Here is a 25,154-nt window from a genome sequence, read left to right as displayed (position 1 = left end):
CGTCATCAGCCACCCCTTTTTGAAGATATGTAATATTCTAAGATGCTGGCGAAATTTTGCTGACAGGGGGGGGGGGGGGAAAGGGGGTCAGTGTTTTGCTGACTTATGCTGACAAGGGGGGGGGAGGGGGTCAAAAATGGCTGAAAATCTGCTTACGTAATACTTGAATGGCCCCTAAGCAAATAAATATTCTCAATTAACCTCGCTCTCTATGGTCGATATAACGCAAGTTTATAAATTTCTGTGTGACTGCGGGCCATTTTATTGATTTGCAAACGTGTCACGGGCCACTCAATGAATATCTGTAAGTGTGCTGCTGGTGATTCAGGTGGTCTAGAAATATACCGTGGGTCACTCAAGTGATCTGTAAATTTGTCACGGGTTGCGTAAGTGCTATGCATCTATTCCACGGTGATCTGTTAATGTACCACGGGGCGCTTAAGTGCTTCTGCATATATGCCGCGGTGATCTGTGAATATGCCACAGGGCACTCTGTCGCCTACCTCTGCTCTATTTACAGCTGAAGATGTCTTCCTCCCCTCTACTTGCAGCTGAATATATCTGCCTCTGCTCGATTTGCTGCTGAAGATGCCTGTCCACTCCATCTGCAGCTGAAGAAGTCTGCTTTCGCTCCATTCGAGCTGAAATGTCTACCTCAGTTTCATTCGCAGATAAAGATGCCTCCCTCGGCTTCATTCGTAGCTGAAGATATCTACCTCCACTCCAATATGCTGTGGATCAGCTAGAGTGGTGGCGGCTTAGAGCGAGCTATCGTGTTCTGGAAATGTGCCATAGGTTACTTGAGTTATCTGTAAATGTGCCGTGAAGTGATGTCGGAATATGTCACGGGCCACTCAAGTAATGTAGAATGTATTCGAGTTGTCTGGGCATGTACCACTTGGTTCATTTGGTTTGAAGTCGCAGGCCATATTAAATGAAGGGTCGGGAGGAGAATAATTAAGGTGACCATACGTCCCGTATTTCCCGGGACAGTCCCGGTTTCTTCTGTTTTTTGGCCATCCCGACTTTTTAGCGAAAGTGTCCCGGGTTTTCCCGTTTTTTACAGGACGCTTACTAGAATTTTTATTCTTTATCGAAGTCAAAGAACGAAATTATTTTTCCACTCATAAATTATAATATGATAATTACAATTATAAATAAGAATATAATCTCTCACAGTTGTCTTGGTGAACGTTTTATTTCGTGGAATTCATTTCAATCTTCTGCAATTTGCAGTAATGCTTTATTTTGATTTTTACGTAATTTCTCCAATATTTGGCAACTTTGTTTACTTTTGGCGTACTTTTTGGCAATAATTGGCTACGTCCCGTATTTTCCCGTATTTGGAATCTCAATTTCCCGTATTTCTTTCGAGGAAATATGGTCAGCCTAGGAATAGTTTCAATCCATAATACAAAATTTTTCAGGAGACCGAAAAGAAAGTTTTTCTTTAGAAATCTGGTATCGCTTTATGCGTATGTCACAAATTCCTTTTCTACTGCGCATGTGATGGATTCTGATAGTTTTTCCATTTGCGCACTGTGATTAAAATCATTGTCGTCCCCCTCCCTATGTCGTATCTTTCTTCCTTCATTACAGCGGACTGAAAGCATTTTTGCTTCCGGTGTTTTACTTGGTCAAAAATAGGCCCTCACGATCAGTGTCAAAGATAGAAAGATCAAAAGATTTGGTTGGCAGTGAATATTTATTTCAAATTTGGGACCCCTAAATTACGGATGGTAATATGGCCTTTAGTAGATGCCTCACTTGCCATGCAGAAATCAAGATGTCAATGAGAGGTGCCGAAATGAAGAAAACATTGAGTGGGCTGAAAGTTACCTGCTGTCCTGTATATACGGGACTCAAGCCCTTATGCATGCGGAGGGAACGGTGCAGTGCATTGTATATTCATCAATTATTGGGAGTAAAATTTATTCGGGGCCATCCCCCCACCCCCCAGGTTCAGCGCTATGCTGTCAGTCACATCTATTTTTTTTTTTAATTCGTGGCACGTTCCATATAATTCTATAAATAATTTAAAGGAGATGAGCAAAATATGTCAAGTGTTTGGATATTGTGACAGGTGATTCGCACTCACCGATAATTATATCCGGTGGTTGAGCATGCACTTGCGCTCCATCTTTTTGCCATGTAATTGCAGGTATCGGCGTACCGATGGCTCTGCAGTGCAACGTCACTGGTTCTTTCTCGCGTACGTGCATGCTCTGGAACCTTTCGACGAACTTTGGTGCAACAATTTGCTCTTTTTCTGAAATACAAAAGAAAATAAAAATGATGTTGATAATATTTTCAAGCTTTCTGAAGAATTCCATGATACCAGGTAGATGCAGGAGGGGGGGGGGATTAATAAAATATGGATATGAAATTCATGATTTATGAAGTATGAAATATTAAGTACTCACCAATGACGTGTAGATTCACCTCGAACCTGGCATCACCACTCTTGTTTTTTGCGATGCATGTATATGTGCCGGAGTCGGTACGACTGGTTGATGTGATCATGAGAGCATGAACTCCTCCCTCGTTAACCAGAAGCTTATGTGTGGCATCGTCAATGACCTGGTTGCCGTTGAGAAACCACGTCACATCGGGAAACGGCCTTCCACTCACCCGTAGATCAAATCTCACCATCTTGCCCTCGGTGACTTCCTTGTCTTGCGGTATCTTCACGAAGTTTGGTTTTAGGGCCCGACTTGACGTCGTGGTGTCCACTTCGTTCTGGTGCGCCGAAACGGACTGCTGAGTCTGTGTTTCACTAGGGGTAAAGGAGGTAAAAGGTTGGTATTGGGATTGAGCAGTCAAGGCTTGTTGTTGTTGGAGGGAGGAAACTTGGGAGGTTGTGTGTTGTTGTTGCAGGGATGACAGTTGGGTTTCAGTTATATGCTGCTGCTGCTGTTGTTGTTGGAGGGATGATAGTTGGGACGCAGTTATATGCTGCTGCTGCTGTTGTTGTTGGAGGGATGATAGTTGGGACGCAGTTATATGCTGCTGCTGCTGTTGTTGCCTCTGAACTGCAGTGGAAACAGCACTATATGCTTTCTGTTGCGACGTAAACTGGGAAGTTGCATACGATTGCTGGGATATCATTTGCTGCGTATGCATACCATATTGAAATCCCTGGGTTTGTTGGGAGGTTGGGGTACCGGGAGTTGTGACACTTAAGTATATACATATGTATATATCATAAAATAAGGTCATAAAATAAGGGAAAATAAGTTGGAAGGAGGAATCGATAAAAGGATGGAACCGGTAGAGAAAGAAAATAGAGGAGAAAGGAATTAAAATTCATAGAAATAATTTGAAAGATTGTCAATTGTTTTCTTTAGTTAATCACTATTCACTCTTCACAATGAAATTGAATTTGTAAGAATTGAATAGGGACTGAAAAATAGCTTTCCCATCACTTTTGTGTGTGTGTGTGTGTGGAGTAGCAAAAATGTGTACATTGCCAAATAATATCGTATCATGTGTTAATTATACAGTACATATACTGTACAAATATACAGGGTGATGCCTTAAGTCCCTCGACCGCAATTTACTCACGAACGTTGATCCTAGAAGCATACTTCCAATTAGAAAAAGGTATTCAAATAAAGTATAGACCCCACACGCGTCATTCCTGTCACGAGGGATTGTATAGTTATTTAAAAAATAATAATTTTTTATACTGTCCGCGGGGGGGGGGGGGGGGTGGCAGTAGTAGGTAGGGACTCCAAAAAATGGCTCGGGGATCCATGATGTTCTTAAGTCAGCCACCTCGTTGGGCAGTTTGCCTGTTGTGGCGTTGTATTTGTATTGTATTGTATTGTATTGTAACCTGTGCTCAAAAACTCATTTACAAAGTTGTTGCCGCGTTTTTCCTGAGCGGAACCAAAAAAATTGCCACTTTTCTAATTGCAATATTCGCTGAGATATCTGAATTCAAAAGTCACTGAAGATGTGTAAAGGAACCGCATAGACTAACGGACAAGCTCATCATGCTGCCCTATTCCTTGCACTTAGAAACATAATTTTTTTTTGTTGGCTTCAGGAAAGACAAGGCAACAAATTTTTAATCGGGTTCTTTAGGACAGTGACCAAATAAAAAGTTAATTTTTTTAGTTTAATAACTGTTCAATCCTTTGCAATATGAATGGCGTATCTGAGGTCTACACGTTATTTGGATAATTTTTCTTAATTGGAAATATTCCTCCAGGATCAACGAATCTCCAGTAATTTGCGGCCAAGGTACTTAACACCACACCCAGTGTAATACACCTTCAGATAACAAACTATTTCTATTAACTAAATTGCATTTAGGAAAAAAAAAAATACATGTGTAAAAAGAATTATATCTTAGGTAGTGAAAACTTAATGCTTCAAAATGATTTCTGTCTCTTACGTTCTTTGCGCTGTCTGGCTGTCTGCCCTCTGATAGTTACTGACTCTGGTATCGGTCGGTGTACCGACACCTTCAATGACTAGATGCGCTGAGCAAGCAATTCTTCCGTTCGCGTTTTCAGCCAGAAGCGTATAATAACCGGCGTCTTCTGGCAGTGCCATGTGAATGTGGAGACTAGCGATTGTGTCGGTATAAGTTGTCTTGAATCTCTGCGATTGGATGATCCTTTGACCGTTCTTGAACCAAGTAATCTGGAATTTCAAAAATATATATATATATATGCATACAATTCACAACACCCTTGTATCTTATTTTCAAATACAGTAAAACTAGTTCGACACCAACGATTCCATTAAAATCTGTCCAAGTTAGAGAGGTATCCAAGATGTAGAGGTGCAAAGAAATATTTTACGGCTTCATTAAAAGGCTAGTAGACTATGGGCTGTATTCACCGACATGGTTTAAACGGTAGTCACAATTTTTGGGTAAGAGATCAACATAGATTGGTAAAAAACATGAATTTAACCAATCCGAGTGGATCTCTTATCGAAAAACTGTGACTAGTTTAAACCATCTCGGTGAATACCGCCCTAAGACTAGTAGAATATGACAAGAAAATAACTATACTTACAAGCGTTAGTCGTTTGAAGAGGTGTCAGAAAATGATTGTGCACAAAATATCTCTTTAATTAATAACAATATCTTACAGCTAAGAAGTTTGTGACTGCAGTAATTAAATATGTCAATTAAATTAATCAATAACTTCTTTTTTTTCAATGGTCAACTCTAATAACTTTCGTTTACTCATAATGCAAGTTAAAATTTACTTTCACACTTTCAGGAAGTCTAAAATGATACTCACATACAGAACACTATTGAAAATTTAATAAAAGTTTGAAATGCAGAAATAGGCTTAAGAAATAAAGGTATAAACAGGTACAAGAAAAATACTATAATATGACTGTTACACCCCATTTTGTAGGTTAACAATAACGTTGTTTCAATAAATCTTTTTTTTAAATCTCCCTGAGAAGTGGGGGAACCTAAAACCCTCCCAACAGCAACTTCATATACACTCTCAAGTATTCTACACTTAAGCAGATAATCCGCAGACAGTGAACTTTTTCTTCTTAATCGAACATGCACCTCGTATACATTAATCCGAGGAATTTCTAACGAATCGGTACATGGTGGAACGTGAGCCACAGAGAGCAACAGTCCTACAACGGTAAATCATTCAACCATAACACTTCACTCATAGTTAGTAAAACTGGGGGCATATGACAGCACTACACATAACAAGCATTACACAGAAACAAACTTTACGTCAGGTTGCACTACACGTACACGCACATTCCCGCATGTACCGATTCGTTAGTGGGTTCCGCGGGGAGGGGGTGCATGTGTGGTGTAGCAGTAGTAGGTAGGGGCTCGGGGATCCATGATGTTCTTAAGTCAGCCACCTCGTTGGGTAATTTGCCTGTTGTGGCGTTGTATTTGTATTTGTATTTGTATTTATGTGTAAGCATGGCCCTGACGTATTTCAGTTGTTAGAGCTGACAATGAGCTGCACCTGTCCAAGATAAGAAAACCCAGAGGATGTGCGATGTCTAAGATATAGAGTATTGTGGACATGCTTTTGTGATATATGACTGTAGGAGGTTCGTTTCAAAACTGTTCACTATATTTAGGGAAATGTTCAAAGTAGCAGTTTATACTGTATATTGAAATTTCATAACAATAAAACTAAACGAAGTTTACAATTTCCCAAATCTGATAACAAGTTTTTTCCGTACATTGACTCGTAACGAAAATGGATTATGAGAATCTGTATAATTACCTTCGGCCTAGGATTGCCTGAGATCTTGGCCTGGAATGTGGCTTCTGATCCTTCAAGGAGTTTGCTGTTCCTCGGTCGGGCTAAAATTTGAGGAGCGCTCGGAGGCTGCGCCTTATCCATTGGAGCTGTCTTTTCCGCAATAACTTCTTCACCCGGCAGCCTGCGGAATAATGTCTCCCTGAATTCAACTTCTCGCAGTAATCTATATTCGAAGGTATCCACCCGGAAACCCTAGAAGAATCGAGATGGGGGGTGAAAGAGGTTATAATTTTTGTCTTGAAATCCAATCGTGAATATTATAGCTCATTATACAAAGCAAAAGCCATGTATGGCTCACAAAATTACAATTTGTGGATGCCTCTTAGTATTTTCCACTTGATTAAATACTAAAAATGGTCATTAGAACTGCATTTTTAATTATTGAGTGTTGACGAGATTGCTTCAGCTGGCATGATGTGAAACGTTCATAGTTATATCTTCGAACATTGAAACCACTGTAATGACAAATCTATTTTCAATTTAAAAACTAAACCGGAAGAAATGTGTTCTGTCTTGTAATCTATTTCAAGTCCAAACACTTGAAAGTTTCTGTCAAAATGTTTGGTTAAAAAAAAGTTTTCGTTTATTTTTACTAACCTCGCCTCCACTATAATACATGGGTCCAGACTCAATTTCGTAGTCACTGGACGTGGTACGTTGAAACATGCCATCCATATGCTTATCGATGTACACATCTCTGATGTGTCGTTGCTGCTGCACGTTCACAGCTGCTGTACCTGTGTGGTACTGCGTGGTGCTGCTGAAAGAATCTTGAGACATCCTCTGGCCTGAAATGGAAATAAGAAAATGTGTGAAAGCGAGGCCAACTTGCAGTGTTTCCAATTCTTTGATACAGATGTGCCCTGGATTAAAAAAAATAATTGAATCTCGTTATTAGCAGTATTCAGGGCCGCAAGTGGGGGGAGGGGGAGCAGATGAATCTTGTGTCTGGATCAGAGGAGCGCAAATTTTACTCTTTAACTTTTCCTTCAACATTACGGGAGGGGGAATCAAAACTCGTGCTTGGCCGGCTGACCAAGTATCTAGTTGCGGCCCTAGCAGTATTAGTAGTGTATAAAGGCGCTATAAAACACTGTTCAAGGGATGAAAAAGGTTCTAATTCACTGTTTCACGCTATTATGACAATAAAGCCAGAATAAAGAGAACTTTATTTTTTATATGCTTACCACTCATATCTTTCTGTATGGACACAGTAAGTGTCGCTTCACCCGCACAGTTAACTGCTGTGCACGTGTATTCTCCATAATCTTCGCCTGTTAGGCCTGTAATGTCAAACGTGCATACTCCACTCGTGGAATTGTATGACACTTGTCGCCTGAAACAAGATTGTCACATCAGATACAAAAAATTTAGTGAACATGAAAAATATTTCAATCTTTTACTTCTCTTTTTTTTCAAACTCTACAATCGCCGATTTTGTTTTACTGTACATATTTTGATTTCTTCCATTGCTGGTAGATCGACTGTTGTGGAGAAGATGGTCTACTAAACTAATTATCAATATATACGTACATGCTGTATAATTAATTTCCAATTTAGAAACTGCCGTATTTAAATGTATATTGCAAATATATGAGTACTCACTTAGCATCATTCTTGATAGGCATGCCTCTACGTGACCAGACCACGTCGGGCATTGGATTACCCTTGACTCGGCACTCGAAGTGAGCATTGCCACCTTCGGTGAAGGAACTGACTGTCGGAGGTTTTTCGAATATCGGAGGGGTCGCGTTAACGGGTCGCCGACCCGCCGGCTGAGTTCTGTAAAATAAAAAAGAATAATTATGATTAAAAGAATAATGATTCAGTGACAAAACTCAGTGGAAATTCCACGAGAGAAGAAAGTATACTTCAATTGTAATATCAACGATTATATATACAGGGTGTTCTGTTAATGGACCGACAAACTCAGAGGGTTGTTGGTAGGCATCAAGAGGAACAAGAAAAACTGCAATGGAACATGGTGTCGCAAATCATGTTGAGAGGGTGAAAATCGCGAAAAATGCACGCGGGCTCTGAGTCCAGAGGAGACGAAACGTGGATGTCACTTGATCGCTGAATGCGTTCGTGGGTTCGCTCACTACATCTGACGTTACCACCGTTTATGCGACGCTTGTGGACGCACCGAGGATCTCGTAGCGCGGATTGTCGTCGCTACGGCAGACATCAAAAGCATACCTGGTATTTTCGAGCGCGTCTGGGAATCGTTTTTACGTGGTTGTAGACTGTGCAATGACGTCAGCGGCCGCCACTTCCAACAACTCTTGTAATAATTAATCAAATAAATTTTTTTTGTAGTTATTATTGTACTTTTTCGTCGTTCCAGCGTGACGTCGAAACCTGCATGCGTTTTTCGCGATTTTCACCCTCTCAATCCATTAATTAACAGTTTTATCCTTGTCATGAAAAACATTACTTTGAAATGATGAAAACATTACTTTGAAATGATGAAAACATTACTTTGAAATGATGAAAACATTACTTTGAAATGATGAAAACATTACTTTGAAATGATGAAAACATTACTTTGAAATGATGAAAACATTACTTTGAAATGATGAAAACATTACTTTGAAATGATGAAAACATTACTTTGAAATGATGAAAACATTACTTTGAAATGATGAAAACATTACTTTGAAATGATGAAAACATTACTTTGAAATGATGAAAACATTACTTTGAAATGATGAAAACATTCGAAAATATTTTTGGCTGTTATTACACTACAAAAGTTTGATAAAAGATATTTGGCAAAACTTGACAAAAAAAACCCCAACCAATTAGCCTATTTGTTACATTCGCTCGGTTGTAACCGATACGCTTATTGGTTTTTTTTTTCAAGTTTTATAAAAGAACTTTTCTAAAATTTTGCAGTGTAATCCAGCCTTAAAAGAAAATCTCTTTATTCGCTCGGCATCACTTAAAGATTAACAAAAGTTTATAAACTTATGTTATATGTTTATATTATATGTGCTATTTTATTATTTTCCGACTTTAATTTTTACATAAAATCTCTGAAAGCAAACACATGGAACTACTGTTTAAGTATGAGAGACTATACACAGTACATCGTTAATTTAGAAAAAAATTAATGAAATGAAAACTTTTACTCGAAATGCAGAATATAGTACGCGTATCTGAATTTCTCCCATTTATTCGTCTACTTTGGTTTGAATGTAAAGGAGACGATTCTTTCATACTTCTACTACAGCATATTTCGAGCTCAGTGTTCTAAACTTATACAGCCCAACACTCCCGTTTTAAGAAAATTATGCTCAGCACTCCCAAAGCCATTCCATAGGGTCCTATATTATCAGTAGATTCTATCGACCGGATGTCCTTTATTTGACGAATCGACAATAAAAATTGTAACGTTGTCTTAACCTCACAGCGCGCTAGAAGAAAGAAAGGGGGGGGGGGAAGTAGAACAGAAACGAACGAACGAAAAAAATAAATGAAAGAGTAAAACAATATAATGGATAAGTTGATAAGAATGTAGGTACAAAGTTAGATATCTTTCCCCCTCACTCAACCTGTTCTTTTTCACTCTTATTGGAAAGATACATCATATGTGGAAAAAAATCGCTAGCAGGGTGTACAAGAAACCGATAGGAAAAAACTCATAAGGTTGCAACAACTCTCCGCGAAGATGAGGAGAGAGAGGAAAGAAAACAGGGGGAACTTGTTTGAATTTATTCCACTGGTGTTGGACGCAATATTACGTCCTTGATCGTAAAGTGGTTAATTGCGGACTTTTCTGTGAAAATTACTGAAATTCCAAACTTTTCGATCACAGTTTATGAGCAATATTTCTTCTTATCCGCACATTTCATAATGAAATGTGTCAGCTAATTCAATTTTTTTAATGAAATTTATTTTGAAACATCAGAATTTTGAGGTCTGTCGGGATTTCGGCTTGTTGGCATTTCGGTATTATTTGGATTCCGGATGTTGGAAATTACGTCCCAGACTCATGCACATCATAGTATTCAATGGTAACCTAAGACATCTACGTGAAAATTTACGAAAGCTTGAAGAAACTACGTTGTAAAAATGAAATTTACGAGTGTAGAATATGATTCAAATACAAATTCTTATTTTTTCATATCTAAAAATTTCTATAGAACACCAACCAAATTAGTTCATCCCAAAAAATCAAAAACAGATGATTCTGAATCGAAAAACATTTGGAATCATTCCAGATTCAGCATTCTCAAACAAAGGGACAGTGAAATTTAATATCAAAGTTATTTACTGTTTTTTCCTCTTCAAGTTACATCTAAGCTACTCAAGTATGCATGCTTGAAATTCCATGACTAAAGACAAAAAAATTAGATCTTAATGAGAATAAAAGTTAATAAGCATTGAAAGATTTCTCATTTTCGTTTCCACTACCAGCCGACGTCACCGACATTTACTTGTTTTTAAATTTCAAGGCATCCTATGTAGACCAAGGTACAATCAATGTATATATATATATATACAGTAAACATTTATTTCAAAGCACATTGAATAAAAGAGTCTGGATTGACGTGACCCAACACAGATGTCAGCAAAAAATTCGTTCAGGGTCAACCCTGTGTCAGCTTAAAGTGTTCTTCCCCTGCTTAATTTTTGCAGCTGAATCTGCTTCACCTTCAGCATTAGACCAGTTCTTTCTGTGCTACCAAAAATATCTTTGGCTCCATTTCATTCACTCGTTTGGTACTCAGAGAAGAAAATTCAAAACACCATGGGGAAGAAAAGCGTGAGCAGCTACTGTATCTATTGGCTGAGGAAGCGAACATCATTATATGTTTATCCAGAACTGAAAACCGTTTGTAAAAGACTTTCTATTAGTGTATTCTCTTGCACAGTAGAAAACAAAAAAAAAAAAAAAATTTAAAAGGAAGAGGCGTTTTTTCTATATCTCAAAGTAACAGGGTTGAATATGTTTCTTTACATACTTGGCATGTATTTATATAGAGGTATCTCGAGACAAAACAAAACACTCAAATATTTTTCAACCGTTTCACTACCATTTTTAGACGCTGTACGGCAGTGTTTCTCAATCTTTCAGAAATCAAGGACCAGAAAAATGTTTGAAACCATTTAACGGACCAATTGTGTCCCGTATTATAGGACATTCCTGTAATTTTCGTTGTCCCGATTTTTATAATACATTTGTCCCGTTTTTTCAACGATGCTCATTTGAATTTGTAATATTTACTAACGTTGGGAATACACACACACAGTGTTTTCATAACATAAATTATTTTTATGATTATTGTGGCAAAAATCATAAACATTCATCTCGCATATTTGTCTGGTTAAACCTTTGCTCCCTCAAGTATTTTGGAATTCTGATTGCGATTGGGGATTTCGCCTAGTTCTGACAATAATTTTAATGACAATTGGCGATGTCCCGTATTTACGGATTATTATTTAAGAACCCAGTTTACTGAATTTTATTTTTCTTAATGAAATATGGTCAACCAATCACTTGAATATTTTTTTTTTCGTGAAATAAATTACGGTGATTTATTAGCAGTTTTTTATTTCTACACCCTTCAGCAATTTTAGCAGCAATTAGCAAATTGCATTTAAAGCAATAACTTGCAACTTTTGGGGAAATTTAGTGATATCCGTTATTCAGGATCGCGGCAATTTCGTGCATTTTCTTCGATAATGTATGGTGCACCTTTGTACGAAGTAATAATTTTATTTGAACCCGTATGGATATTACTTATATGAATTACAAGTGGTGAGTAATTCTTCCTGTGAACCACCTATGACATCGTTGCGAGCCATAGGTTAAGAAACGCTGCTGTATGGGATATATGTCTCTCTCTCGGTGGGAGTGAAGGCGTTACTAAACACACACACACAGGAATAATTTTTTTTCTCCATCATGGACGATTTACATTTAAATTAGTAGTGGTTTCCTAATACTTTAGGAAAACTTTCCCAATTATTCGGAAGTTAAAACAACCATAATTTTTTTTTTATATGGGCAGGGAAATACATTTTATCACAATTATTGGTTTTTTATAGATCTTTTTGACCTGCTGCATTTTTGATATAGTTTAGATATATTTGACATTCATATTTTTTACGGGCATTTCTTTCCATTGGTCGTTTTTCACCTGTTGTGTGTGGTATTTGTATTTTTATAAGTAATTTTCTGATTATTTGGTAATTATTTCTCTTCATCATGTTTCTTAGTTTCCTGATGAACTATTGATTCTATATCATTATTCTTCCATGGATAATGAAAAACTTTCACTGTTAATTCATTTCAAGTCTTCAGAGAGATTAAACACGCAACCAAGTAAATCAAAAAACGAATTTCAATAAAGTGTATGATTTATATGAAAAAAATGAAATCTCAAAACGACAATCCAAGTATAATTCTCTTTCGAAAGGATGAAAATACTATGACAGCTTAACCTCACCATCGTTCACAAAATTAACTTAATTGAAAAATTCTAAACAATTTTTTTGTTAATTTTGCGGTCATGTGATACATACCATGACAAAATCAGACGCAGTTTTTCCAACAAGCAAGGTTTTCGCCATCTTATGTGCTAATAATTACTGTTCCAACTATGCTATTCATAATACATATAAAAAAAAAAAAGTAAATTTTTCGTTGCTCTCGTATGACTCCCATACGCCTAATAGAGTTTCCTAACCCAAATAAACGAAATTAAATGAAGTAATTTAGTTTGTGACGATGAAAGAACTATCCCAATGAATAAGGAGAAAATAAACCGTTGTCTATAATTACTTAAAGTTCAATTGTCCGCAGTAGATTCTCTCGCAAATTTGTTGGCACAGCACAGAATTTACACAGATTCGAAGCTCGATTGCACATGTGCGAAGCCATTCCTATACCATTCATTCTAATAGGAGGAATTTTACCAAGGTATTTTAACTGCCCGCACTGTCATTCTTCCCAGGCCAATGACATTTGTAAACTTCTCGAAACAATACTCAGGTCTAAATAAAGGTATATTTATTTCACTTGAGTACTTGAGTGCCATACCATGAATGTATTTCAGACAATTTACAAACGGACTGATAAAAAAACAGTTGTGTTTGAATTTTTCAATCGATGATGATATTTGTGTTAGAGAATTGCAAAAAAAATCTTTCAAATTCATTTATACAGTACGTATAAATACAGCACTAAAATGTCTTGTTTTCTGTAGCCTGCTCTTTTCAAAATCTAAGATTGTATTAATCATTTCTACGGTCTCCGAAGAAATTATTAAGATTCCCCCCCCCCCCCCGGAAAACTATTCAACTTTCAAGAAAAAATTAATCTTCAAATATTTTAGCTCCCATATGACGATATGACCGGCATTGGTGTGCGTAGCCAATCAATTTGTCGCACTCACCCGTTAGTGTGCGGTAAAGAAGTAGCTTCCATATAATATGGTCAGCAAAAGCAAACCGGGGGAAATATGGTCCAAACGTTTATGTACCTATCGCGTACGGGGTGTCCCATAAATTCGTAAATAATTTAAAAATTCATAAAAATTGAAGGAATTGGCATATTTGAAAGTGGTTTACAGAAAAGTTATTCTCACTAAGGGGGGGGGGGACTGTAGAAAAATAGTTAAAATTTTTGTCAATAGAGGGAGACAGAAACCGGTCCGACAGGAATGGTTGAACCTGAACCTTTCTCAATCTCTTCTGCGTCCGAAACATTCAGCCGGCCATTCGAGGTTGAGTCAAAACAACTTCACTGATAGGGCTCTATCAGCAATGTCGACATCACAATTAAAACCTCATGTAAATGCCAGTAACAGGCAAATTCAGAAATGAGCAGTGAATCTTACACCCTATACTTTATAGGACTCTCTATCGACAAAAACTTGAACTATTATTTCTGTACCGAAAAATAAGACCCCGCCTCTTTTGATGAGAATTTTTCACAAAACCCTCACTCAAATATACCGATCCCTTCAATTTTATGAATTTTTAGTCTATTCACGAATTTATGGTACACTGTACGATCAACTCAAGTCCCGTTCATGTAAGTGAGAATATAAATTCACTATGACATATCCTAATTGTAGTTCAGCAACATGCTGTAAACATGAAACACAATACATGTAGAAAGGAAGGCTATAAATAAGTTCAAGAAACATCCAACATCACAAAGTCTTCTGTCTGAGAAACCATTAAATGGGACATCTCAGATCTAATGACACCCACAACTGAAAGACTCATTCCCTTTAGGTTCCTGCGGGAGCTCATGTATTTTTGTAGCAGCCTCAATCCACCAACAAGACAAGAAAAAGACTTCACCAAAGTCTCTCAGTGAACGACAGGAATGAAATCAGAGGTACGTGTACCATTTCTCGAGTGATTCGCCCAGTTGCGCAAACAAAAATCCGTCCAGCATTAGACAAAGTAGAGAGAACATTAGAAGAAGAAGGTTTTACATGCTTTTTTTTTTTCTTCTTCTGGAAGTATTAAAATAAATAAATAAATAAATAAAGTTATTAAGGGAGAAGAAAGAAACTCTCACGCCAGCATATAGGATTCAGGCCAAAACTGCCAAGACGATGACGAAGCGAGGGTTTTGGAAAGAAAAATAGTACGAAAGGCAAAGGATCCAACTTTGCATTCACGAAAATAGATGAAGTTGTGGTTGTTGGATCAAAAGAAGATGCGGCAACGTTTATCAGCTTGTTACTTTTTTGTTCCTGATTCAACGAAATATATGTGACTACTGTGTGAAATCCTTCTTTAAAGCACAAACATAGGGATTGATGAATCATGGAAACAATGGAATACAACGAAATAATGCTGATCCTCTGTGCGAAATCCTTTTCCAACAATCAGCAACACACATACACAGTCTCGCTGGTTAATTTTTTTTTCTTTCACACAATTTCAAGTGACAACGGGCATTGGGATCACAGTTGGGACAATAACCTTTCGATCTAAATGTGTGTAGCGAATCTTACCCTTATACTAATCTAAAGCTGAGTTTTCCTAAGAGTAGAATTTCTGCGCTGAATGCAGCGTGAAAACGCTGATTGGTAAAAAAACGTGAAATTCAGGTTTTTAACCAGCCAGCTTTTTTACGCTGCACGCGCCGCAGAAAACCTGCTCCTAGGAAAACCCGGCTTAAGAGATGTTCGGGGTGATAGTAAACCTAATTGAATCACTAAAAGAAACGAAAGCGAAGCACTGTAAATGAGCGGCTTATATACGGTTTTTATTGTGATGTTGACATTGGTGGATAAAGCATTATTGGTGAAGTTGTTTTACTCTAGCCACGTGTATTGCCGGCTTTACGAACGTTTCAGACACAGAAGATATTGAAGAAAGGTTCAGGTCCAGAATTCTGTGGTTTCATTTCGTGCAGCATCCTCTATCAATAAAAATTTGAACTATTTTTCTGCACAATATATATACCACTTTTTCGTGAGAATAACTTTTTCGCAGACCACATTCAAATACACCAATTCCTTAAATTTTTATGAATTTTTAAACTATTTACAGATTTATAAGACACCCTGTACAGTATTTCAAAAAGTGTGGTATATAATAACAATCTTTTGAATACCGTCGTCTTTATATAATGGGTAATAATGCAGTAGAGGCCTGGATTATCTGTCAAAGTTTTATCAAAAAAAAAATTGGAAAAAATTCAAAACAACCTAAATATTATAATAGTTTTTTCCCTTCTTTACATTATCAAAATTGAAAAAAAATTAAATTCTTCTATAAAGTTCTATCGAGAACAAATATTTCATTTCAAATAATTGAGTGAATTGATTTAATAAAAAAAAAATATGAAAAAAATTATTACTATTTTTTTTCTTGATTTCTGTTTCAAAAAAATGATGTAGTGAATCTGGCGATTTAATTGATAACATCTGTCTCATTTCATTCTCATCTATTCATTTCGATAACATTCATCTTTAAAATTATTCGTTTCTTTTAAACATACAGGGTGATTCAAAACTCAACAAATAAATGTTTAGGGGAGGTAGGAAATACAAAACAGAATCACATAGGAATGAATGACTGGAAACCACAATCTGATCAGCTGGAGGATAAACGAAGATGCAGAAATGACAAGCAAATAATGGGTGGAAAACCTCTTTATTTAGCGATACTTTACACGAGGACAGTACGTGTACACTAGGGTGCATCGAAAAATCGAAATGTGGGTAAAAGAATCGGCTTGGGGTGCAAAAGTTGTGTTTTAAGCATACTAGCATAAATGCAAAATTTTTTCAACTTCAATTAATTTCTTCCGGTGCCCCAAGACACTTAAATATTTGACAAAAATCGATTTTTATGCAAATTTTGAATTAAAAAAAAAATGAGTTAAATAAATCGATTTCACAGGGATAACAGTACAGGCAGAGAATGAAAAATAATTTATTGTTAATTATTTATTATTAAATGTATAAAATTATTTAGTATGGTAAAAGTTGGAAGCCATAGTAAAAGTTGGAAGGAATGGTGAAAATATTCATGACATAGGCGAATGCAGTTGAAAGATGCATTCGCCTAGTGTCTGGAGAAGAGACGCGGCTTCATATTGAATAGGATAAAATCAAGAAGCCATATATCAAACATTTTAATACCAAAAAGCATTACAACATTTAGAAATATGTAAATCTTCAAATTAATTAATCTTAAAAAAGCCATTATATAAGTTCAACTTTTATAAGTTTTATAATTCATTGCCTTGATTTTTAAATTTATACTTCATGTATTATTATAAAATTATTATTATTCATAAGTTTATACTTTGATACTTGAATACTGTGCAAAGTTTATAAACACTTTTCATTAATTTACAATTTTTAATACATTTTCATAAATGTGTTAATTTTTAAGTATTTTTGGGGCGCTTGGGCCACCAGAAGATATGAATGGATTTCAATAAAAAAAATTATACAAACTAATATATGCCCAAGACCAAACTTTCTCACCCCACGTCAAAAGTAATTTCTAAATTTTGTTTTTATAAATTTTCATGAAAATATCAATTTTCAACTAAAGTTTGGGTAGCCAAAATTAGTTTCGAAAAAAAAAATTTCCTATACTTTCCGATCCAACGTAGTATACACGTCAAGTTTCACAAGTGCTCAAAATTCTCACCATCCACAGTTATGCACGAAGAGAAAAAAAATTGTGCTTTTTTTTTTTGTTTTCTATCTTTCCTACAAGTTTGTACTCCGCCTGGAGTTTTGAATCCGCCTGGACATAAAAGTAATTTTTTTTTTCTCACTTAACTCCCGAATATGCTTAAGCTCACCATGTACGCGTATTCCGAAAAATACGGATCGCTTATTGGATATTTTCCTTATTAAAAAAATAGTCTATATTTCGTCATTCAATGGGAAACTTTCTAATTGAAAGTTAAAGGACCCTATAAAAATTTAAATTTTGCAACTTTTTTATTAATTTTTTTTTTTCATTGGAACAGCATTTAGAATGATTTTTTTCTAGTTGAAAGTTATCTCTACAACCAACGGTTAAGGAAATAGCCATTGGACAACGATAAGAGTGGATACCCTGTATGTTAGCAATCATGTACCACTTTGTCACTTCCAAATTTAAAAGATAAATTACAGCAATTCAACTCATATAACGCATATCTAAGACAATCATACTTATTAGAAGAACGAAGGTATTCATGGCCGGTGACCAGGGGCGTACGCAGGATTTACCGTTGGAGATAGAGCAAAAGGCTTGGGCGCTACAAAATTTTTCTGTAACTCAATTATGAGTTACCGCCCTTCAAAAAGCATTTAAATCAACAGAAATTGGTTAAAATGACATACAAAAGGTACTTTCGAAGGTTTCTAACAAGTAGCCGTTGCGAAGATGAATTTTTGGAAAGAGAAAATTCAACTGTCTTTGCGGGGAATTGAACCCACGTCCTTTCACTTTCCGGGTGAACGCACTAGACTACAAAGGCAACGAATATCTCGATCTTTCCTTGGAGCTTGTGTGCACTGAACAGGACCGTGCATGGACGGTCGCACCTGACTCAGGCCAAGCTCACAACTACTGACGCTACCAGTGAAAAAACGTGAGTTCGATTCACCGCAAAGACAGTTGAATTTTCTCTCTTTCCAAAAATTCATCTTCGCAACAGCCAGTTGTTAAAAACCTTCGTATGGTTGCGGAGAGTGACGTTATCCTTGCAGAAGATACTGTCTTTCGATACATTAATTTTTTTACCGAAACATTAATTTTTCTCTGATCTGCTTGGGTGAAGGGGCCTTCCCCCCTTCGTACGCCTATGCCGGTGACATGATGAAAGAAAAAAAGACAAGCTTTTCCTAACAATCTCATTTGTTTTTTATATGAAAGAAAAGAAGCAGGTATTAAATGAAAGTTAAACTGCATCGTTTAAAATTGTGATTGTGTCTTTAGCTCACGAATAATTTTTACAATTTTTCTCACTCTGACAAACACGTTCATACGACACATATTTTGAGATTTTCGGTAATTTGAATTTCGGCATAGCTTATAGTATGCCAATTTATGCACTCACATAATCACGTAACTTATCATTATCGACATAATCTACATATATGTGCAATATAACTAAGACGAGAACTAAATGAAATTTTGATTAAAAGAGTCCAGTTTCATGTCCAGCTAAATAAATTTAAAGGAAAAGTATACAGCAAATTTGACTGACAAAATAAGTGAGGCAAGTAGTATAATTTCACTTACAAAGTAGGCGGTTGTATCACCATCCCGTCATCTGAAAAATAAAATGAAATTTTATAGGAGCTATAAATAAAATTATTGTTTTTTTGATAGCAAAATAGACAAGTTATAAAGAATTCTTTAACATAAAAGGTTGATTAAATCAGAAACTAAATTACTTAAATGTCATTAAATGAGATATAACCAAATAGGTACAGATTTATTTTTTAAAATTTCTCATAAATCATGCATTCAAGGCCGTCTCGGGGAGTTCTGAAGCCTAGGGTTTAAGTTTTTGTACATACTTTTTCAGCTGTGGGGAAAAGTGTTTTTCAGCTGTAAAACTCTAAATAGAATCACCAACGCAATAAAATAAAATAATACATTGATATAAGAAATGTGAATTAAATTAATGAAATTCTTTATGAATGTAGATATTTAATAATTTAGTCGCTTCCCCAATTTAACTCGGAGCCTCTGGGACTAGCTTCGTTAAGACTTCCCTGTGGGTGACGTGCATAATGTAATGTTTTTGAAATTTTCCCAAGTATCTTCTCGGGTTGTTTGAATAATAATTTTCTGAACTTTAAAAACTTCTGGATTATCTAATCTGAGCGTTTAAATGATAGAGTATTATTTCTTCTACTTTCCCCCTCCCCCTCTTCCCCACAGGAAGAAAAGTGTTATAACGAAGTGTAAAATTTGAATACTCTGTGGACATATCAGTGGTTCTCAACATGAGGTCATATGCCCTCCCCCTACGGTCCTGGGATATCGTAGGTGGGGGGGGGGCGGAGCAGGTGAAAATCAAGTTCAAGGGGAGCCATCACAGTTGTTCAAGAAGGCCATAGAGAGCTGCGAAATATGGTGAGGGAAAAAGTTCGACCACTTTGAGAATACAACACAGCTTTCCATAGACCCTGGACCATCTTAACGCATGGGCCAATCTAGGTATAATTCGGGGACACTCATGCCCACAGGAGAAATACGTGATGAGATCTGGTACTATGATTTTCGCGAGTAAATATGCAACTATGTAAGTTTTTACTTCAAGCTCAGTAAACTCCAGAACATCACTTGACCTCGTAGTCCATGATGTTGAGACGGCCTGCATAGAACTCCGTTCCCCAAAAAGGAAGCTCACTGTACTCTAGCCCAGGGTGAATACGGAGCCAGGGTATGGATATGTATACGGATCCGACACACGATATATACATATGTCGGGAGGTGGGGATTGTTTAAATTCATCGAATCGGCCAATATTTTATGGGACAGATCAATTTTTCCCCTTATACATGCAATTTAGCTTTCGGAAGGGGTAATTATCCCCCCCCCCCCGTTCTCTGAAACCACACCTAGCCGAGTTTTCGAGAGATCAACCTTACGTATAAAATTTTTGTTCATTGTAAATACAGTTTTGACTAAATTCAATTCAATAATTAGAAAGTGCCTTGCTTCTATATGAGGGTAAGAGGGGTGAGTGAAACGGGGCTACGAGAATAAAACATGTTCTAAAGGGGGCTACGAGCAAAAAAAGGTTAAGAAACGCGGGGATACATTATTATACCCATTCGAGTACAGTCATTTGCCAAGGAGTAATTCGTTCATAAATATATATTTGATATTTTTAATGAATTATGTTCGATTTTATTACAGTATAATTTGCCTATATAACGATGCTGTAAGGATCAACAAAAAATACTGTTATAGACAGGTTATCATTGTAGACAATTTGAATATTTGCACTATTTCCTATTGAATAGGAATTCCGCCGGGACCAAAGAAAATAATCGTATAATCAGTTATAGATAGTATCGCTATACACAGGTTTCACTGTACTTACCTGAAAACAAAATTTCTGTGCTGAAGTTAAAAAAAAGGAAATATAGCTCTGATATTACGGTTAGAACATTAAAGCCGTGTATTTGTTTTCTACCATCGACAACCGATTAGCTTCACAATTCCCTTGTTTGCTCAAGATTAATCTGAACGGATACGGGAAAACATTTCAAATGCAACATGTGAATTACTTTTCAATTTCAAAATACTAAGAGCACATGTAAAAACAATTGTGACATACTGACATAAACTGCTATATTTTGAAATTGAAAAATTATTTATGTCGAATCGGAAACCAAAACTATTCTAATGTATTTTGTTACGCATGTTCTGCGACATAAAAATTCTGAATGATGATTGCATAAATTTATACGTAGTTTATTTAACCATTCAACAGTTTTGAACGAATAACGTTTAGCCCGGGTACTGCGAAAGCCAACTTTGAGTAAAAATGCAATTTTTTTCGCTGTTATTAAAAATTATCATAAAAATAAATAAATGCAATGCTTGTAACAGTATTGACTTCTGATTTGAACCTATATTAACAATTTGAATGCGAAATTGTTTATCAAGAATGTGCTTAATATTAGACGCAATATGGCAGAAAACCGAAACTGTTAAGTGGTTAAAAAAGTCAAACATTTCGTCGATCACCAATAAAATTTTCTGATAATATAATTTGTTTTCATTCCGAAACTCATCAGTTTCATAAATATTTTATGATTATTAGAAGATAGTAAAGCATAATAGTTTAAAACTTAATTGAATCATGAATTTTCAACTTTGACATTCTGAATCTGTCTTATTGAAAATCAAGGAAACAATATTTTCTATGTCATTTATAATATCAATCATAAAAAAATTACTCACCTATATATTCTCATGGACGATTACAATATTCACTAATCGGAATGAAACTTAATACGAGAAACACACACAAAAAGAACGAAACTAATAACAGAAACTTTTTTTTTTGACGGGGGACACAAAACACACAGAGACACACCACAGCAAGGAGAGCGTGGTTCACTAGCGAAAGTCCAACTGTGTAAAAAAAAAGTCGGGATATGCAGTTTAACGCGCACCACCTTAACGGAGAAGAAAACTCCTGGTTTATATTTAGATCAACGCGAAGGCAGCGAGAATGGCTTAGATCGACTTACAAAAGCCATTTTTGGAACAACGGTCCCACCCCTCAACCAACTCCTACTTGCTTCTGTGATGATGTTCTAGCCTCATCATCACCACCATCACCACACTCATCAACATACACAAGCAATAACATACATGAGCAACAACACTTCCGGATCAGAATCTTGGATCAAGGTGGAGCGGGTGATGTCTTCCGTGGAATGTACACTCTCATCCAGTCACCTATCAGACAGATACTTCTTGGGGTAGCAATAATAAAATGAAGTCATCGTCACCTGTTGCTCTTGATCCTAGAATAGCTAATTTATTTCCCACGGTAGTGAAATCTGAAATATATTGCCAAGTTTTCTGGTATTCATAGGCGATGGACACGTTCATTAATAAATGACCTCTGTGTGGCCCCTCCTACCAGGGCTTCCGAAACGTGTGGTCCAAATCCACCAACAGTCAGGGCGTTTGAGCTATGGGTCACGACCCAAACTTTATTCTCAGAAGCTTGCGAGATGGGTGGTAAAATAGATATACAGTCGACGCTCGATATAACGACCCCCCATCCGTTCTGTTGAAAACGGACATTATATTGGGGGGATCGTTGTATCGAAAGTAAAATATTTTGGATAGTAGGTATATGAAAACACATGGGACTTATCCTACCGGTCGTTGTAATGGAATGGTCGCTATAACGAGCGTCGACTGTATATAACTACTGATCTTATGTCTATAGGAAGTACAAATCCACTTACAGCTGAAGTTTTTTTTGAGCCATGGGTCACGACCTAAACTTGATTCGCAGGGACTTTATACACATCCGCTTACAGTACGGTTGTAAATGAACTTATTGCGTCACTGGTTTCACTAATTTCAAAAAAACAAACAGTCCCACGGGTCGTGAAGCTGATCTTGTTGGTAATTTTGGGTTGCGGCTGAAAAAGGTAAAGAACCCCTGGTTTAACTCGTTGGAAAGGAGTGCTCAGCCTCTTGGAAGGCAGTTGCCAATCTAGTGATTTGGTAACCAAATTATTAAATAACTGGTCGCGGCCCAGAACGAAAAAGTAAAGTGGCCCTTAATTTCAAGTAAGCGTAATAAATTTCTTCTAACAACAAGCCAATTTTCCCTGTGACCACACACTTTGTTGGATTTTCTTGCAGCTTCCATCTGGACCCGTTGACATTCACGACAGAAATTATAATGTAATATCATCCCAATGAGAGGCTAATCTCTTCTGTTCTATCAAAATCGTGAAGGAAGAAAAAGTATATCACCTTGTAGGCATGCCCCCCACACCCTACATCATTGCGTGTCGTCCCCAAGCTGAGACATTTAGCGGGCTATTTATAGTTATACCAATTTTCATCAATAAATGTACAGTGTAAAAAAATTAACACATGATGTAGATTCCCCAGGTCTCAAGTATAGATTTCTGCCGTCCTTTCTTTTATGAAGACCTTGACTTTAGTTCAAGATCGCTGGCCAACAAACTTCTTTGAGAGCCATGTTTGGCCCGTGGGACATCGGATGAGCATATTGAGTTAAAAATTAATCAATTTTGATCTCTTATACTTTATACTGTAAAAAAAAATTGATGGGAACACCAACTAGGAGAAAAGCAGGGTTATTTTCAGCAACTTCGACCCCTAATGGTGCTGAATGATTTTCAGTTTTGTTTTCTTATTGAATTTGAATATTTCTGCGCTTATTTGATGTTGCATATATATACATTATATATATTTGGGGTGTTTAAGTCTTTAAACCATTCCTTTTCTAAAGGAAACAGTTATTTTCCGGATATTATGCTAAAGTGAACTCAGAAAGAATAGTCATCACGTCTCCGCTGGGACTCGAACCCAGGCCCTCTTGCATACCGGGTAAGCATGCTACCATCTACACCACTGGAGACATGACCCTGCCTTCCTTATTTCACGCACTGTGGCGTGAGGCGCTGAAGTAGAGGCATCAGTAGCCTCTCTTAACTTCAGGAAATGGCCCCCGGATGGGACGGTTTAGAGAGAGATAGACAGCTTTTTCTCAGCCCGAGATATATCAAGGAAATAGTTATTTTCCGGATATTATGCTGAGGTGAACTCGGAAAAAAAGCCATCACGTCTCCGCCGGGATTTGAACCAAGGCCCTCTTGCATATCGGGCAAGCATGCTACCATCTACACCACTGGTGACATGACCCTGCCTTCCTTATTTCACGCACTGTGCTCCAGTGGTGTAGATGGTAGCATGCTGACCCGGTATGCAAGAGGGCCTGGGTTCGAGCCCCGGCAGACACGTGATGACTTTTCTTTCCGAGTTCACATGAGCATAATATCCGGAAAATAACTGTTTCCTTTATACAGTATTTCGAGCTGAGAAAAAAAAAAGCCATCTACCCATTCCTTTTCTGTTAAAAAAAAGGACTGTTCACTTTTATTTTTATTTTTAATAGAAATTGCTGTACAACAATTGTTTTTTTAATTACCTTGAATATATATATATATATATATATATGTGTGTGTGTGTGTGTGTGTGTGTGTGTGTGTGTACACACACATTTATATATATATTGCTATAAAGTGATCAGTATCGCTCCAGAAAGATGCCGAGAATGATTTACAGCGATTTTAGAGGGTGATGATTAACACTCCCTAGGTATGGGGTGGTAATGATCATTTTAATTTAAAAGAAATAACCTATAAGAGTTAAAATTTCAAAATTTGATACAGGAAATTGTAAGATGTTGGAGAGTATAAATTATTTTTTTGAGAATTTTAATATAAAATTTGCTGGTACTTTAAACTATAAAAACTGATCACTACCACCTCAGTCTACGGTATAAGATTATTTCTGTCAAAATATGCAGTGATTTTTCACTGTCTCTCTTTTTTGTCATGTTTTACATTTCTCTCATTCCCTAAAACTTTGACTTAAAGAAAGAAAACTTCGAGAGTTAAAAGAAAATTTTAACACTAAAATACGGAAAAAGTTCTAGGGGCTGAGGGAAAATTTCGTCTTGAACAGATATTAGAGTAATTGGAGTTCGACTTATCGCGAATTGACTGTGTATATGTATTAAATATGCGATTTCATAGAAAATCATATTCAATCTAGCTTTTTGATACAGATCAATTTTTCTCATGATCAATCTCGTGTCCAGTATACCGAATTGCAAGAAATGGAAATTTT

The 25,154-nt window shown here is 36.6% G+C and overlaps 1 protein-coding gene across 8 annotated transcripts in view; it reads right to left on the bottom strand.

The window, feature by feature from the left end:
* Positions 1–25,154, bottom strand: part of LOC149076942 (uncharacterized) — a 341,983-nt gene that overhangs the window by 191,812 nt on the left and 125,017 nt on the right. For 5 of the 8 annotated variants that reach the window (XM_089244666.1, XM_089244668.1, XM_089244669.1 and 2 more), the window contains 8 exons: positions 19,017–19,047; positions 7,887–8,063; positions 7,469–7,617; positions 6,879–7,069; positions 6,243–6,473; positions 4,403–4,653; positions 2,424–3,178; positions 2,099–2,269 (listed from right to left, as the gene is read on the bottom strand). In XM_089244666.1, the coding sequence (XP_089100792.1) occupies positions 2,099–2,269; positions 2,424–3,178; positions 4,403–4,653; positions 6,243–6,473; positions 6,879–7,069; positions 7,469–7,617; positions 7,887–8,063; positions 19,017–19,047 (1,956 nt within the window). Of the gene's footprint in view, positions 1–2,098; positions 2,270–2,423; positions 3,179–4,402; positions 4,654–6,242; positions 6,474–6,878; positions 7,070–7,468; positions 7,618–7,886; positions 8,064–19,016; positions 19,048–21,701; positions 21,923–25,154 lie in introns of those variants that run through there. The other 3 variants (XM_089244672.1, XM_089244670.1, XM_089244665.1) reach the window with 3 other exon arrangements.

This window comes from Pholcus phalangioides, unplaced genomic scaffold, assembly GCF_987345545.1.
Source record: "Pholcus phalangioides strain wild (caught in Gottingen) unplaced genomic scaffold, Ppha-v1.0 ptg000015l_1, whole genome shotgun sequence".
NCBI classification, from domain to species: Eukaryota; Metazoa; Arthropoda; class Arachnida; order Araneae; family Pholcidae; genus Pholcus; species Pholcus phalangioides.
The sequence above is the reverse complement of the archived record's forward strand: the minus strand, read 5'-3'. Positions and strand labels throughout refer to the sequence as shown.